The following is a 16,307-nucleotide window of genomic DNA, read 5'->3' as shown; positions in this document are numbered from 1 at the left end:
ACAGATATAGGGTGCGCGGATGAATATCTTGGGATTTCCATATCTCGCGGTCTACTGATCCGAATTTGATATGGATATTAAATAAGTGGTTATCAATTATAGGAAAATACTGTGGTAATGATATTCAAGTTGGGTTCTAAAAGAATTTCAGCTTTTTCGAATATATGGCGCCCGATGATAAATTTCTCAAGAGGTGGGAGCTTATAGTATTATAAAAACAAAAAAAAACAAACTGTAGTAGGAGCTGCTTTTTTTTGGGTGAAAGACAATAAAGCATAGTGCCACATTCAAAATCAGATTAGCATGTAGGCTAAGGCACATTTTCACGATATTAGAAACTAATGGCGCAACCAGAGTTGACTCATGGGGGCTTATCCCTTCTTTGAAAAAGCAAAATCTTTCAATTTTTCACATATGTTTTTTTAAGTTACTATTTTTTTTATTTCTTCTGATCAATGGAGGAGGAGTTATGTTCCCAATATCTCCCCTCTTTACGCCTATGATAGTTCTTGTAAGTGAGCCTTGAAATATAATTTGCTTCTCAGTATTCAGTATTTTATATTCTCAATATAAAACATTGAACGAAATTTTTTTTAATTAATAATTTTCGGCAGGTTATTTAGAGAAAAATTAATTAAGTTGTATATATATAATCACAAAATTTACATAAAAAATACAATTATACCATTTTGTACATATTTAAATCATGACTTGATATTGTGCTAGGTAAATTAACAAATGTGGTAACTAAATAATAGATTATACAATTTACAAATATACAATTATTTCACTTTACTATCATATACTTACAAAAAGATGAGAAACACTCATTGAATAATTTACAAATAATTTATATACAAAATACCAACAACAAGAAGTCAATTTAAAATAGAGAGAAAGGGAGAGAACTTAGAAAGTATTTTCTTACAAGTATTACAGATTAAAGGTGAAGTTTAGAACTGTGAGTATTGAGAACATATATTTACTTCTTCAGTACCACCCATAGAAAGGTTGACCGAAATTCTTCGCGTGATTTTGAGCCTGATAACTCATAGCAGTGCTGTGGATATTATTTTGGGCGAAGGTTGAAAAAACGGGCTGACATGTTGGTGGGACAAAAGACTGATTTTCTATGGGGCTCGAGGTTCTTTTGATTTGATTGGGTGACATCATCCACTGGTTGCCGATGGAATGTATTTGGGGGTTGTTTTCTGAATATGAGGGTGGTATTTCATTCGCATTGCCTGGAAAAATATTAAGGTTAGTACATTGAGAACTTATAATGAATTGAAAGATTCAATATTTCGTTAAATTCAATTCGAGAAAAAAACAGCAAAATACTACCACAAAAGAGATTTTTTGTTAATCTGCATACAAAAATAAAATCGAGTAATACGTACTTCCACTATTTGATCCCATGATAGCCAAACTTCCGTTAGTTATAGGCATGTTCGGCATATAACCATCATGATGGCTGTTAGGACTAGATGACTGTCCTAAGTTGTTGCCGTTGGTATCCTTGCATCCGATCCCTGATGCAAAATGCGACGAAGAAGGAAGTGTTTCGGGAGAGGGGTTAGAAGATACACAGCTGGTTTGCGCGGGGGTTATATTCATGCTTTGGGATATTGGGAGAATATGGTGTGGAGGATATATGGAGGAGGAAGAATAAGGGTTCTGTAGGTTCATTGGTGGATTTGGCAGATTTGGTGACGTAGAGTGGCTTGCGTATAAGTCGGACACTGAAACATGAGAAAAAAACTTTTTGAAAAAAGGTAGGTTAAGCTAAATTAGATGGAAAAATCTAGATCTTTGCTTCATATATTATAACACCCATACAGAAAGAACTAGCTTTGTCGCACACACAAGTGAATAATATTTATTTATGCGACACTTTCTTTCTTTGTTTTTACCCCAAGAAATAAGTCAACCTAAGTAATAAGAATCTACTTCTTAAATAGCCAGATAACTAATTGAATTCATTTGATTATTTTTTGCTTTGAATTTGATCACCCTGTATATGCGTTATGAAGCGACATGATTTGAAATTGATATTGATTGAAGTTTTTGTTCATTATTATTTATCTCGTAGTTTTTCAAGAAAACCACTCAACACTTAACATATTTATTTCGTTCGACCTAATTCATCGGAGAATGAATCAATTGCTATCAATCAATTCAGAAATATCTATTCCAAGGTTGAGTAATCAATATTGTTTTTTTGTAAAAACGCTGGATAGGATCATTTAAAATGATAGAAGTGATTATTTACCTACAACATAATTTCATGAATCATTATAGAAACATCGGAATAACAACAACTGTCTTGTACTTTGCATTTCGCAAAATTGTTGAAAGAAAATATTTCGAATCGATTTAGCTTTATCTTCGTCGAATACCTAAAAAGCTTGCCATTATTCTTGATTTGTACCTACTTAAGAACGTGATCACGCGATATTTCGCTGAATAGGTGACTATAAATACAGGGTGAGATAGAATGAAAGGGTATTTCTGAAAAATGATAAAGAACATAGAGAATAGATTCTTAAGGTTTTTTTTTTATGGCTACAATATCAACTTGGACAAACGCTTATCATTTTTGTGCTGTAGCATTCTATGCAGTGCTAGATATTAATTGAAAACCAGATTTGTAAGAAGACATTCGAAATAAGTAGATGAACTCATCTCTTCTTCAGCGCTCAACTTCTATCACCTCAAGATTAATTATACTGGATGTCATCGTTCATGAACCTTGAAATGAAATTTGCAAAAGTTGGAAGGAGCAATGATAATAATAAAATCTAGAACAAGTGGTAGGTAAAGGATATCCAAAGTCAGTTGAACTAGACCATAAAAACGCTTGTCCAGATGTCCCTCTGAAGTGGATGCCGCGTTCCGCTAAATACCAGGGTTTATTTGAAAATATTGTTAGGCAATAAATTCACTGGCTCCAAAACTTGGACAACCCTTGTATAATCGAAATATTCTGGCTTCCTGCAAGTGACTTTGGATTTACTATACTAACTTGTGTAACTCATTATTTTCGGAATGAGATTTTCGACATTTAATATTAAATTAAGACACCTAAACTTATTTACTATACTGAAAAAAAAATTAGTTATAAAAATAAGAGGTGACAATTTTCAGCAAAATAATGTCAAAGAGAAGCCAGAAATATCTTCAGTAAAACCGTGATAAACGAAAATCATGATCTAACTTTGGAAATCCTAATATCTATATTCTTCTGAATGAGTAGGGACCAAAACCTTTAAATTAACATACACTGTACTGTGAAATTCAAATAGGACAATAATAAGACATGTTCCTCAATTCAAAAATACCCTAGGGTATATTTTGTTTTTTATTCATCGAATCCTTTACTAAGATTAAGCATAAACAACAACTATGGACCGTTGGTAGATCTCTCAGGCCAAAGCATAAAGCCACACTCGCAACATCTAACTCACCGTAAAAGGTATACATGCGGCCATCTGCATAATGCACTGACAAGGAGAAAATACATTATCCCATTGCTTTGTATTCTATGGAAGTGGTAGGATATCGCAAAAAGAATTTGTACTTACTTTGACTGGAACTGCTGCCATTTGGGAAGCCTCCTTCTCCTACGGCTTGTCCCAGGGTGTTGTAAGGGGTTGCTGGTGCAGGATAGGGTGCGCCTATAACGCCCATGGAAGAGTAAGATGTCGACGATGATGACAGTTGCTTCCTAAGTCTCGCTCTCCTGTTGCTAAACCAAACCTGAAACGGAAGTAGTTTAGAAAAAAGAAGACCATAATAAGGAGGTTATATTTTTAGATAGAGGTTATTTGGTAAGTAATTACAGAACCTCCCACAATTGGTTACAATCAAAGCTGAAAACGCAACAGAAAGTAAGCCCGTAAAAATGAAGTACCCACCATTTTCATCTGTACAATCAGTAATACAGTAGCCTATACATTCAAGGAGTATAAGTACTTTAAATTTTGATTTATTGCTGAGCACCTGTAAACTGTACCTTGCATGATTTTTAAACGCGAGAACACAATAGATAATAGATCTTCCTCAGCACGAAATAATCAATTTGGTAGAGAAATGGAACTTTTTTGAAAATTACACCCATGTTCAGATGCATCTATAAACCTACATGAGAGAGCTGTTTATATTTTTTCATGAAGACGAAATTAATGCAAATTATTCCGATGTGTAATAACTTCCAAAGGGTCCATTGGGATGGATTACTTAACACCACAAAGTTAACTTCAAAAACATCCGACTGCTCTTAAATGCCCGAAATGAATATATTGAACTTTGAAGAGTATGGATAGGAGCATGAATTATTTATTTATTTATAGATATAGTTTACAAAAGCCGAGGTATAACCTATGTGGCTCAAAATAAATGAAACAGAAGAAGAGACACCGAATGGCGGTAAAATGCAGATAAAAAGCAATAAAAATTCCTAAATATAAAAACAAAAATGGTAAGACATGAGTATTTGAAAAAAATGAAGGCTGCACTCGGACAGTATTGCTTTGTGTTAGGAAGTCTACAGCTCTTATTCCAAATACAATTTCAGAATGACATACCTGTATTCTAGCCTCAGTTAGTTTGGTACGCTGTGCCAGTTCTTCTCTGGTGTAGATATCTGGGTATTGAGTCCTCTCGAAGGCTTTTTCGAGTTCGTCTAATTGGTGAGCAGTGAAAGTAGTCCTGGAACGTCTCTGTTTTCGCTTTAAAGGTATGCCTGGCTCACTTTCGCAATCCGAACCTGCCTCGTTGTCGGAAGATTTATCTGAAAAATCAGGAAAATCGAAATCAACATCTTTTCTCGCGGTTGTGTCAGGAAAACAGCGAGCTATCATTTTGCCCAAATTTCTATAATTTTCGAATTGCGAGTCGAGAATTATCATTGATTATTGGGTTTTACTCAATTATCAATAATTCAAGGTCAAAATGAGTTGAAAATTGAAAAGGAGGACGAAAATATTAATTTCTGAAATTGATGTGGAGTAATTCCTTGTATCGATGAAATATTCATTGGTGCAGAAAAACTTTGTTTATTGAAGTCGAACATTGACTACTTTGGACAATTTCAATGATTGATTCAAAGCACAACCTTTCGAATAATGGACCAAACATTGTAAGTGTAAGTGAACATTTCATTGGTTGAATTTAAATTGTTCCTTGATTGAAATTGATAACGGAAAATATCAAAACAAATAATTTTTCCATGAAATTTATGTACACTTTGGTTTCAGTCTATCAGTTAAAATTGACTTTAAGAGTTCCTTGCTTCATTTTTCTGTTTGTTTATTTTTTGGAATTATAGGAGCCCAAAGATGACATTTTGAGAGTTCAAAACCATTTTAATAAAATATTTGGAGTAGAAATAGAGTTTTTTCTTTCTCCTTTAAAACTTCAAGAGCTTCAAGATTCAAAACAGAAATTTCTGTGTCAACAACGGTACAAAATGAAGTGCTGTAATTCCTCTCAATATTAAGATATCGTAATGATTGAAAATAGAAAATACTCAAAAAAGATAAGACAACATCTTAGTGTTCGTAAACAATCTCATTTTTTGACGAAACGCATGGTGTTCTGAATGAATCCCCGGTATATAGGTAATAAAAAAAGAGAGTAAATGAGAACGGAATCTGAATGGTCATATTTCCGAGGAATCAAGCTTTGGTTCAAAAAAATAATTATTAAAACGGGAGACGGGTTCAAGAGTAAATTAACCACCAACTCCTTTGAGATTTTGTCCCTTCCCCTAATTTTATCAGTGGGTGTAAACTCAGAGACTCTAACAACCCAATTCAAACCAACATTTACATGATATTACTGAAAAACAACCAATATTGATAAGAATGCATGAACTTGCCAAGAATTTACCAAAAATATAAGGTGTGTGAATAAGTCTTTCCCGTTTTTTTTTTCAAATTTTGAGCCTTTATTGTGAAAAAATGGTTACAAATGAATTATTGAAAGTATTGGCCATCGCTAGCTACAACTTTTCCCCATCTTTCTGGCAACATACGAATCCCGTTGCGAAAAAATTCGACCGGTTTGGCCTCTATCCAGTCATCCACCCATTTTTTGGCTTCCTCGTAGGAATGGCAGTGCTGGTCAGCCAGGCCATGCGTCATCGATCTGAAGAGATGGTAATCAGACGGAGCAATGTCTGGACTATACGGCGGGTGGGGTAGGACTTCCCATTTGAGCGTTTCTAAGTATGTTTTCACCGGCTGTGCAACATGTGGGCGAGCATTGTCATGTTGCAAAATAACTTTGTCGTGCCTGTCGGAGTATTGTGGCCGTTTTTCTCGCAGTGCGCGGCTCAAACGCATCAATTGTCGTCGATAATCCTCGCTTGTGATCCTTTCATTCGGTTTCAGAAGCTCATAGTAAACCACACCTAGCTGGTCCCACCATATACAGAGCATGAGCTTGGCGCCATGAATATTTGGCTTGGCCGTCGATGATGATGCATGGCCGGGTAGTCCCCATGATTTTCTTCGCTTCGGATTATCGTAACGGATCCACTTTTCATCGCCAGTCACGATACGATGCAGAAAACCCTTTCTTTTATGTCGCTGAAGCAGCTGTTCGCAAGTGAAAAAACGCCGTTCGACGTCTCTCAGCTTCAGTTCGTACGGCACCCAATTTCCTTGCTTTTGGATCATTCCCATGGCTTTCAAAAGCTTGGAAATGGTTGTTCGGTCAACTCCCAATGCTTCAGCAAGTTCTTCTTGCGTTTGACACGAATCTTCGTCAAGCAAAGTCGCCAATTCTTGATCTTTAAAGATTTGCGGCCGCCCGGAACGCTCCTTGTCTTCCACGTCGAAATTGCCACTTTTGAAGCGTCGAAACCATCCGCGAACACTTGAATCATCGACACAACCTTCTCCATAAGCTTCCTGAAGCAACCGATGCGCCTCGGGAGCAGATTTCTTCAAATTGAACCAATAAAGTGAAACTTCCCGCAAATGACGTCGACTCGGCTCAAATTTCGACATTTTCACGATTTCAAAAATTTATGATGCGAAAAAATTTCAACCAATGTGTTAGTGTGGAATTGTTGACAGATGAATAAGCTTTGATTATGACATATGTAACCATTAAATACTCGCACAGTATTGGTGGCGCCATCTCTTACAAAAAACGGGAAAGACTTATTCACACACCTGATAAAAAACCGGACCAAAAGTTAAATTAGCAGCACAACCACATTTGGGATATAAAATGGTAATTTCCCTAAATATAATTCCTAAATTTTCATAAAATGGAATCAGGTCGTTAGCCTCTCTCTTACTACTAAAATCGAGATCAATATTTCAACTAACACGCAAAAATTCCAATGTCAATTTGACTTGAATAAACGCATCTGGGAATCCGGCAACGCTCCCTCTCTTTATACTCAAATGAACTTTTTCCATCAGGCCACAAATCTGACTTTAATGATGCAATCTTCGACGCCGAACCCTGCGAATGGTCGTATTACTGACTTGTTGATGTTTAATTTGCCAAGGTGAAAGACCACCTGCGGTACCAAACGTGCCGACGCTGAAGACACCATAAATCTTGAGCGTCTTCGGCGGGCCGACACACAGGGATGGTTTTGTATGAATTGATATACGATACGAGCAGGTCGATCTGATGCGATTTTTTCTTCTTTTCTGGTCTCTCTCCTCGTTGCTAGATTATTTCATGATGTCGATTGTGAGTGGGTCTAACCTAACTAACTGGGCATCCGAGTGATTGTGGAGAAGGTTTAATTTTCCATTTTTTGAAGGTTTATATCTACTTTATGATTATGAAGAAACTGCCGAGTTAAAATGATGAGAGATAGTGGCTCATGAAACCAAAAATAAAGAGTATATTAAAGTTGTATATGAGGGCCTCGATTCTATATAATTAACTTTTCGTTGTGGGAATATTCTTCGACCTATCTAGGATATTTTACAGCTTTTTTTCAAAATTCTTCTTGACAAATGGTACAATGTGAGTTCCAAGGGTGGATTTCTGAATTGGCTCCCACGTTTTTTTGAGGGCGGAACAATGTCTGTTGAGGTTGAATCTGTCAGATGAAGTTGAACGGAATCTTGGAGTCCCTCAGGGTTCTATTCTTGGTCAATGATTTTTTTGTTAATTCGAGAGAGTTGATAGCTGATATTGCAAAGGTTCTCGATTCCCTTTCATTGCAAAAGATGATATGAATACTTTTAATTTGCGATGACACTCCAATGTTAGCTACTGCTCGTAGCTGTAGGAGATTGCAGGAGTTGTATTGCGGTGTTTTGTTGATTGGTGTCATTCTAATTTTCTGATGATTAATATCGAGAACAGCCAATGCATTCATTTCACTTTGAAGAGTGGCGAACGTGAACTAGTTATTCGCCATTCGGAGGCTATCATTTCGTCAGCAGAGCATTGAAAGTTTTTCGGTATCTACGTGGAGCACGCATATCGACTCCATACGCAAGAAACTCAATAGTTCTTACTATGTTATGAGTAGATTTGAGTGTTCACTCCCTTTGAGGTATTTAGGTACTACATTTTGGTCTACACTCACTTATCTTAAAATGTTAAGCTGTGGGGAAATTCTCCGGATGTTCGTAGGGTTTTTTTAATTCAGAAACGAATCTTGCGAATGATCTTTAATATTCCACCAAAGTCCTCCTGTAGACCGATTTTTGTGGAAAGTGGTAATCTTACTGTGGCATATTTTCTAGTGTTTAGTTAATATCACGGGCGTAGCCAGGTTTCAGTTTCGGGGGGGGGGGGTTTACATATTATAAAAAAAATCTTATGTTTTTCTTTTTAAATATATCAACTTTAAAAGAGCCAACCCATTCAGTCTATTTTCACTAGTTTTATTTTTCAAGTACGTTTTGAGAAAAAAAGCATTTTCAAAATCACTTTTTGAAATTTAGTTTATTTCTTCACATCGATTCCTATAAATATATTTAGGAAAAAAATACCGTCGTAGTATTTATACAACAGAGTACTCAAATTCAAATTTATGAGTAGAAAGTTTATATGCAAAAAACCGGTAAAAAATGATAGTTATCACCTTTTTTGCATTTTTTTCAATGTTTTATCATGAAATTTTGGTGGCAAACTTCAGCTTTGAATTCTGTACCCCAGAAACAGAGATAATAAATCGAAGAAATTAAAACTACCTCATCAACTGAGTTTCAGCAGAGATAGATATAATACGCCAATTTTGAACTATCGTTTGAGCCAGGTTTTTCGGACAAAAAACTTTATGGAAGAAGACGTCAGAAGATTAAATTTTTTTTGTATTTTTTTTGTATTTTTTTTTAAAGATCCGTCACAGAATTTTGGTGCTAAATCTCAGATTCGGATTCAGAACCCAAAAAAATAAACGGTGTTTTTTTTTAGAGCTATAGAACTTTAAATTGCAATAAAACAACGATGGATTATTCGATTGATATGAATTTTATTTATCCGCAAGATAATCTTGTGGCATTACATTTTGCCACGGCTGGCTCGAATGTAGTCCAATCTGGACGTCCAATTTTCGATGACTTTTCCAACATTTGTGGCCGTATATCGGCACTAACACGGCGAATGTTGTCTTCCAAATGGTCAAGGGTTTGTGGCTTATCCGCATAGACCAATGACTTTACATAGCCCCACAGAAAGTAGTCTAGCGGTGTTAAATCACAAGATCTTGGAGGCCAATTGGTCCAAAACGTGAAATTAGGCGGTCACCAAACGTGTCTTCCAATAAATCGATTGTGGCACGAGCTGTATGACATGTTGCGCCGTCTTGTTGGAACCACAGCTCCTGGACATCATGGTTGTTCAATTCAGGAATGAAAAAGTTAGTAATCATGGCTCTATACCGATCACCATTGACTGTAACGTTCTGGTCATCATCGTTTTTGAAGAAGTACGGACCAATGATTCCACCAGCCCATAAAGCGCACCAAACTGTCAGTTTTTCTGGATGTAACGCTGTTTCGACATACACTTGAGGATTAGCTTCACTCCAAATGCGGCAGTTTTGTTTGTTGACGTAAGATTCAACCAGAAGTGCGCTTCATCGCTAATGGAAGTAGTGCGCGATACATATTCCGCACAGAACCATTATTTTCGAAATAAAATTGCACTATTTTCAAGCATTGTTCAGGCGTCAGCCTATTCATGATGAATTGCCAAACCGAACTGAGAATAAATCACTTGACAGCTGTTAAATCGGTCGCCATCTTGAACAGTAATGCCAACTTAAAGTTATATACCTCGAAAAAAAACACCCGTTACATACGATCGAAAAAATCAAACTAACCCATAACTTTCCTTTGAGGGGCACATGTGAGCACAAATTGACTGGATTACGTAGAGGTAATTTAATTCAAATTTCACATTACAAATTGATTGAACTGAGGGTGATAATTTCATTAACTTTTTACAAATTCCATTAAAAAATATTTTCGAGATTTTGAAAAAAAAAAGTTTTTTTGACATCTTTAACATTTCGGGGGGGGGGTTTGGGGGTTTGAACCCCCAAACCCCCCCCCCTGGCTACGCCCGTGGTTAATATTAAAGAGAATTTAAATAATCTAACCAAATTTCCTAGTTACCATAGCTATAATACTATTAATTGACGAATTACTGGTTATTTCTAAAAATAAAACTACGAAATACGAATGTTCACCTATCATCTGCATATATGCATCAAGTTTCCAGAACTGAACAAATTCAGAAAGGCTTGTAGATCATACTAGTTGATAAGTGATATTATTCTGTTGCAGATTATATCTATTGGAGAATAATCTAATTTATACTATATTTGTATCTAATCTATGTATTTCCTTTTTTTATGACTTGTCTTATACATGTATATGTCTTAAGGTATCAAAAAATTATTACTATTATTATTATTATGCTCTTTAAGTACCTTTTTTTTTTGTTAACGCCACTTTTGCAACATGGGGTCGAGCATTGTCATGTTGTAAAATCACTTTATCATATCATTTCCTCGTTTCTGAATCATTCCCATGACTTTTAGGCGTTTTGAAATAGCTTGTTGCGCCACTCCCACTAGTCCTACCAATTCTTGTTGCGTTTGATACGAGTCTTGATCAAGTAATGCTGTCAATTCTGCATCTTCGAAAACCTTATCTCTTCTACCGCCATGCTGGTCTTCGACGTCAAAATCACCGTTCTTGAAGCATTGAAACCACTCTCGGCAAATTCTTTCACTAAAAGCGGCCTCACCATAGGTATTTGAGAACAGAAACCAAGATATAGCGAAATATTTTGAATAAAAAAATTTGTGTGATATTTTCAATGTATACCTTTTGACAACTTTTGTAATAACAGTCGCTCATCCTAGGGTATTATGAAAGATAACCGACGGTTCAACCGTTGCGTCAACTACTACTTATTACTATTATTTTTATGCTCTTTTAGTACCTTTTTTTGTTAATATTTCACATTAAACTGTTAATTATTTTATTGTGTAAGTATAGCAAAATCAAAAGTATTCGAAATTTTTCTCGCTTCGAGGAGAAAATAGAATCAATTTGAGAACTCATAAACAAAATTTAAAAGCTAGAATAAATTCAATGGAATATTTCGCTGTACGGTTTTTATTCATGAGACTGCGGGTTTTAAAAATATAAAGTATATGAAATATACCTACTCGTTTTTTTATACCAAAATGAAACATTTTATTGAAAAACCTTTACAACCCTCCAACAGCTTTTTCACCGTGAAAAATTGTTCCGCTTCCCGCTGAATAAAAACATGGACTGATCCCAAAACAGGCAGTGGTACAATACGGTAATAAAACAAACTCGAGATACGGTCGATCTCCCGCCTAGAACCTGCCGTGCTCATTTGTTTCTTTCTGACGGCTCCGCGGACTGATAGATCATTAATTTCGATATTTCAGAATTATCGTGGGTTTCGTTTCGTTTCCGCATCGAGGGAAAACACACCGCACCGTCGTCGTTCATTATTATTAAAATTGACGTTGTTCACACGGCGTGGATGGCTGAAATAATTACGGCTGTGTAAGCGAGAATGATGAATGCACAACGCGGAAGTAACGAAACGTCGGACGTCGTATTATGGAATTGCGTTAGAATCATTTTAATAGTCTAAAAGTCGTTCTCACAATCGAATTATAGTTCGAAATAACGAATAAAATCCTTAGCCGAAATGCTCCCAACGGGTCCATAGTCATGTCATTTCCATCATCAATTCATTTGAAAGCTACGTCTGTTCATCAGATTACAAAAAAATAGGATCAGGCAGCAGCTTAATGGAAACATTGTCAGCGGTTAATTTTTCTAAATGTTTCGTTTGTTGTAGAATATGACCTCTTGAACAAGAACGTCCATGGGTCCAACTCAATTCTATTACTAGTTTTGGAGATACACATTTCTTCTTCTTCTTAATTTAAGCCTAGGGCTTGTATATTCCACTTTAGTCCTCGGTGGAGGTAGATATCCAGGAGTCTTTCCAGCGCTTAGGGGGTCTGCCGACTGGTCTTCTGGTACCTGGGATTCCGTCTCGGGCTATCCTAGCAATTCTGCCTGCGTCCATTCTGCTGACGTGTTCGTTCCAATATCGTCGTCGTTTTCTTCCCCATTTAGCTATGTCCTGAGTCTGGCATTCCTCTCGGATGGCTGTGTTCCTCTTCCTATCTCTCAGCGTGTATCCAGATATGGTTCTCAGTATCTTCATTTCTGTCGTTCTTAGGAAGGATTTTGTCCTCTTGTTGTCTGCTCGAGTTTCTATGCCGTACGTCATGATGGGTCGAACACAAGTTTTGTAGATCCTGGCTTTCGAATGTTTACTCATATGTTTGTTGTTGAATATGACGTCGCGAAGTGCACCGGCAACCCTACATGCTTTATCTGCCTGTTTACGAACCTCGTGTGTTCTATCTTGGTTCGAGGATATCTCCACGCCAAGATAACTGAACGACATAACTTGTTCTATAGGGTGGTCTGCAATGACAAGTTTGCATCGTTTTGGTTCTTTGCTTATGACCATTGATTTTGTTTTTGTGATTGATATTTGCATGTTGAAGTTGCATGCCTCTAGGAAGAATGAATATAACAGTCTCTGTAGGTCATCCTCACATTCAGCCAAGATCACCGCATCATCGGCGTAGCAAACGATCTTTATAGCCCCTGTGCTTAGTCTATATCCCATTCCACAATTCTTGACGCGATGAGATACACATTTCTTCAAATTAAATACTCGTACAACTTTGTTTGCGCCGTTTTTTTCCTAAATTCGAGGCTTTATCGTGAAAAAACTGGTTATACATTTATGATTCAAAGTATTGTCCATCGCTTGCCACTACTTCCTCCCATCTTTGTGGCAGTGTACGAACCCCACGTTTTTCACTTCTTCATAAGACTGGACAGCCAGGGAGTGTGCCATCGATCGAAACAAGTGATTGTCCGAGGGAGCAACGTCTAGAGAATACGGCAGGTGGAGTAGGACTTCCCATTTCAACGTTTCCAAGTACGTCTTGACCACTTTCGCAACATGAGGTTGAGCATTGTCATGCTGTAAAATCACTTTATCATATCTCTCGTTGTTTTGCGGCCGTTTCCTTTCAATGCTCAAACGCATTAACTGCGTTCGATAACGATCGCCTGTGATTGTTTTAGTCGCTTTTAATAAGTCATAATACACTACGCCGAGCTGGTCCAATCAAATACTTAGCATGACCCTGAACCCGTGAATATTGGGTTTGGTTTGGCCGTCGATGTGGAAGCATGGCCGGGATACCCCCATGATTTTCTGCGCTTGCGATATCGTAATGAATTCATTTTTCCTCTACAGTCACAATGCGATACAGAAATCCCTTTCGTCTTTGCCTTGCAAGCAGCAGTTCACAAGCAAACAAACGTCGTTCAACATCTCTCGGCTTCAAAAATTTCCTTATTTCTGAATCATTTCCATGACAGGCGTTTTGAAATGTCTTGATGAAGTAATGCCTTCAGTTCTGCATTTTCAAAATCACCGTTCTTGAAGCGTTGAAACCACTCTCGGTACGTTCCTCACCATAGGGATTTGAGATCAGAAACCAAAATATAGCGAAATATTTGAAATAAAAACTCTGTATGAAATTTTCATTGTATACTCTTTGACAACTGTTGTAATAACGGTCACCCATCCTAGGGCCGGTATTATGAAGGATAACCGACGGTTCAACCTTTCCTCACTATAGAAATACGGAATGTGGCAGTTGACGCAGGGTTCAACCGTCGGTTATCCTTTATAATATCGGCCCTTAATATATTACCCTGTGTATCTCAAAAACTGGTCATAGCAAAAAAAAAATGTTTGATATTATAATTGTGAACTTTAAGTAAGCCTAATAACAAAAAAATGGAAAACTCCACGAAGACGATTTTTTTAATGACAGTGTGGACTAAATGAATTTCATTTTGAATCATGTTTGACTCGGCCCGTATCTCATGATAATATTGAGCAAAAACCAGTCAAAAATTATTATCTCATAGGTAAGCAATATTTGTCGCGCAGAAGTGTTTGATTCAAGATGTTTTCCTGAGAAGAATGTTATTTTCCAACTTCAACACCGTATATTTCGAAAACTTTTCATAGAATTGGGTTAGACCTATAGACTTTCGTGTTCAGGAGGTCATATTCTGCAATATACGAAAAATTAACCGGTGACAAATTTTCCATTAGGCTGCTGCCTGGTCATTTGTCAAAAATTGACGAAGAAATCTGGAACCGACGCATTCGCCATTTTGTCATGGATTAAATTAGTTTAAAAAAATGATGAGGGCAACGAAGTGAAGACTGGGGCTTTGAAGCGCTCGTTCAATAATGCCTCAATTGTACCCTGTAGAACTGTATATGGGTATATCCAAGTGTGCAATAGGTGCACGAATGAGAGAGCATCGAAAGTTCCCAATCTTACGTCAACGACAACTTTTAAAATATTCTGCTTGTATTTCCTTTGGTTTTGACGACGTCACAACACAAAATTCTCCACGAAGATTGAATCATTATTCTATGTACACGCACAAAATTTTCACTCGATCAGCTCTATTGCTACGAAAATATTGGGCTATTTCTTTTCCAATATTTCTCTTGAATATTCTACGGTTCTGCTCATGTGATCAGCTTGAAATTTTTCACGGAGCTGGAAAATGTTATTTTATACCTACATTCGAAATCCCAACGCCATCGGTTTTGTGGTAACCGAAAGATTAGGTGGTTTTTATCGATCTTGAATTTTACCTGCTTTCGCTACGGCAATCAGAATGAAATTTCTGAAATTGTTATTTCAATTCAATTTATATGTATACCTGTATTTCATTTCATTTTGTAGTTTTGAAATTACCAGGAAATCAAAATTTTCATTGTCCATATTTACGAAATACTAGTAGGATTTCGCTCATTAACGAACTCAACCTCGGTATTTGAGATCTGAAACTACTCTGAGAATTTCAAGTTTCTTAGTTGTTTTGTTCTCAAGAGTTATAGCGTTTACGGTCAGACAAATGTACTGAGTTGAATAAAAAACTTCTTTTTGTTCTTTGCACGACTATTATAAATGTCTAGTCTGAAAACAGAAATCTGTCGGAATCTGTTCAGATTTCGCTTGATTTTTCAAGATATATGTAGGTATACCCAGACTCGGATTTTCTTCCAGCAAGAAGTTTAAAATTTAACGTTCCAATGTGGTGAAAGAATCATTAGAATGATTTCTTCCAGTCTATATGACATCTTGAGATGTATGGTAGAAGAACAGGTTTCAATATTCGAAATAACTGATTATTGTCCTCATCAGGCATCTAACTCAACGCAACAATTAAAGCTAAGAGAAATGTGTTCGGAGTGGATTTGAACCACTTATTTAGTCTCAGCCCTCATGAACATTTGAGAGTTCACACATGAAGCTATCAAGACAGCGTTTCCTAAAAACCCGGGGCCGGCAGCAGTTTTTGTCAAACAGAATTTTTGCAGAATGGAATGGTGTCCCCCAGGGGGTTGTTTCTTCGACGAGTGTTAATAATTTAAAAAATAATTTGGACAAATTTAGATTAAGTTAGTTTGTATAGGTATCACTTGTTATTTTGTATGATGATTGTGAGAGTTTCATGGGTTTCCTCAACTTTTGTCAATGATTTAATAATAATAATTCGATACCGGTTTGAAATTCTATATTGATCTTAGCGTTGCGTGGCGTGGCGACACAATATTGTGATTACCTATGCCTTTGTTAAATTAAAATGAATGATTGAATCCCTAGAATTTTCAGATCAAGATTGTTT

At 36.6% G+C, this 16,307-nt stretch overlaps 1 protein-coding gene across 3 annotated transcripts in view; it reads right to left on the bottom strand.

The window, feature by feature from the left end:
* Window positions 1-680: 680 nt before the first annotated feature.
* The window catches only part of LOC123676354 (protein gooseberry-like), a 41,002-nt gene continuing 25,375 nt past the window's right edge, over window positions 681-16,307 (bottom strand). The window contains exons 4-8 of one of the 3 annotated variants that reach the window (XM_045612214.1): window positions 4,587-4,792; window positions 3,585-3,759; window positions 3,468-3,503; window positions 1,401-1,742; window positions 681-1,244 (exon numbers count right to left, since the gene is read on the bottom strand). In XM_045612214.1, the coding sequence (XP_045468170.1) occupies window positions 991-1,244; window positions 1,401-1,742; window positions 3,468-3,503; window positions 3,585-3,759; window positions 4,587-4,792 (1,013 nt within the window). In that variant the 3' untranslated portion in view covers window positions 681-990. The remainder of the gene's footprint in view (window positions 1,245-1,400; window positions 1,743-3,467; window positions 3,504-3,584; window positions 3,760-4,586; window positions 4,793-16,307) is intronic. The other 2 variants (XM_045612215.1, XM_045612217.1) reach the window with 2 other exon arrangements.

The sequence above is a fragment of the Harmonia axyridis genome, chromosome 3 (genome assembly GCF_914767665.1).
Source record: "Harmonia axyridis chromosome 3, icHarAxyr1.1, whole genome shotgun sequence".
Classification (NCBI taxonomy): Eukaryota; Metazoa; Arthropoda; class Insecta; order Coleoptera; family Coccinellidae; genus Harmonia; species Harmonia axyridis.
This window is presented reverse-complemented; position numbering and strand designations above follow the sequence as displayed.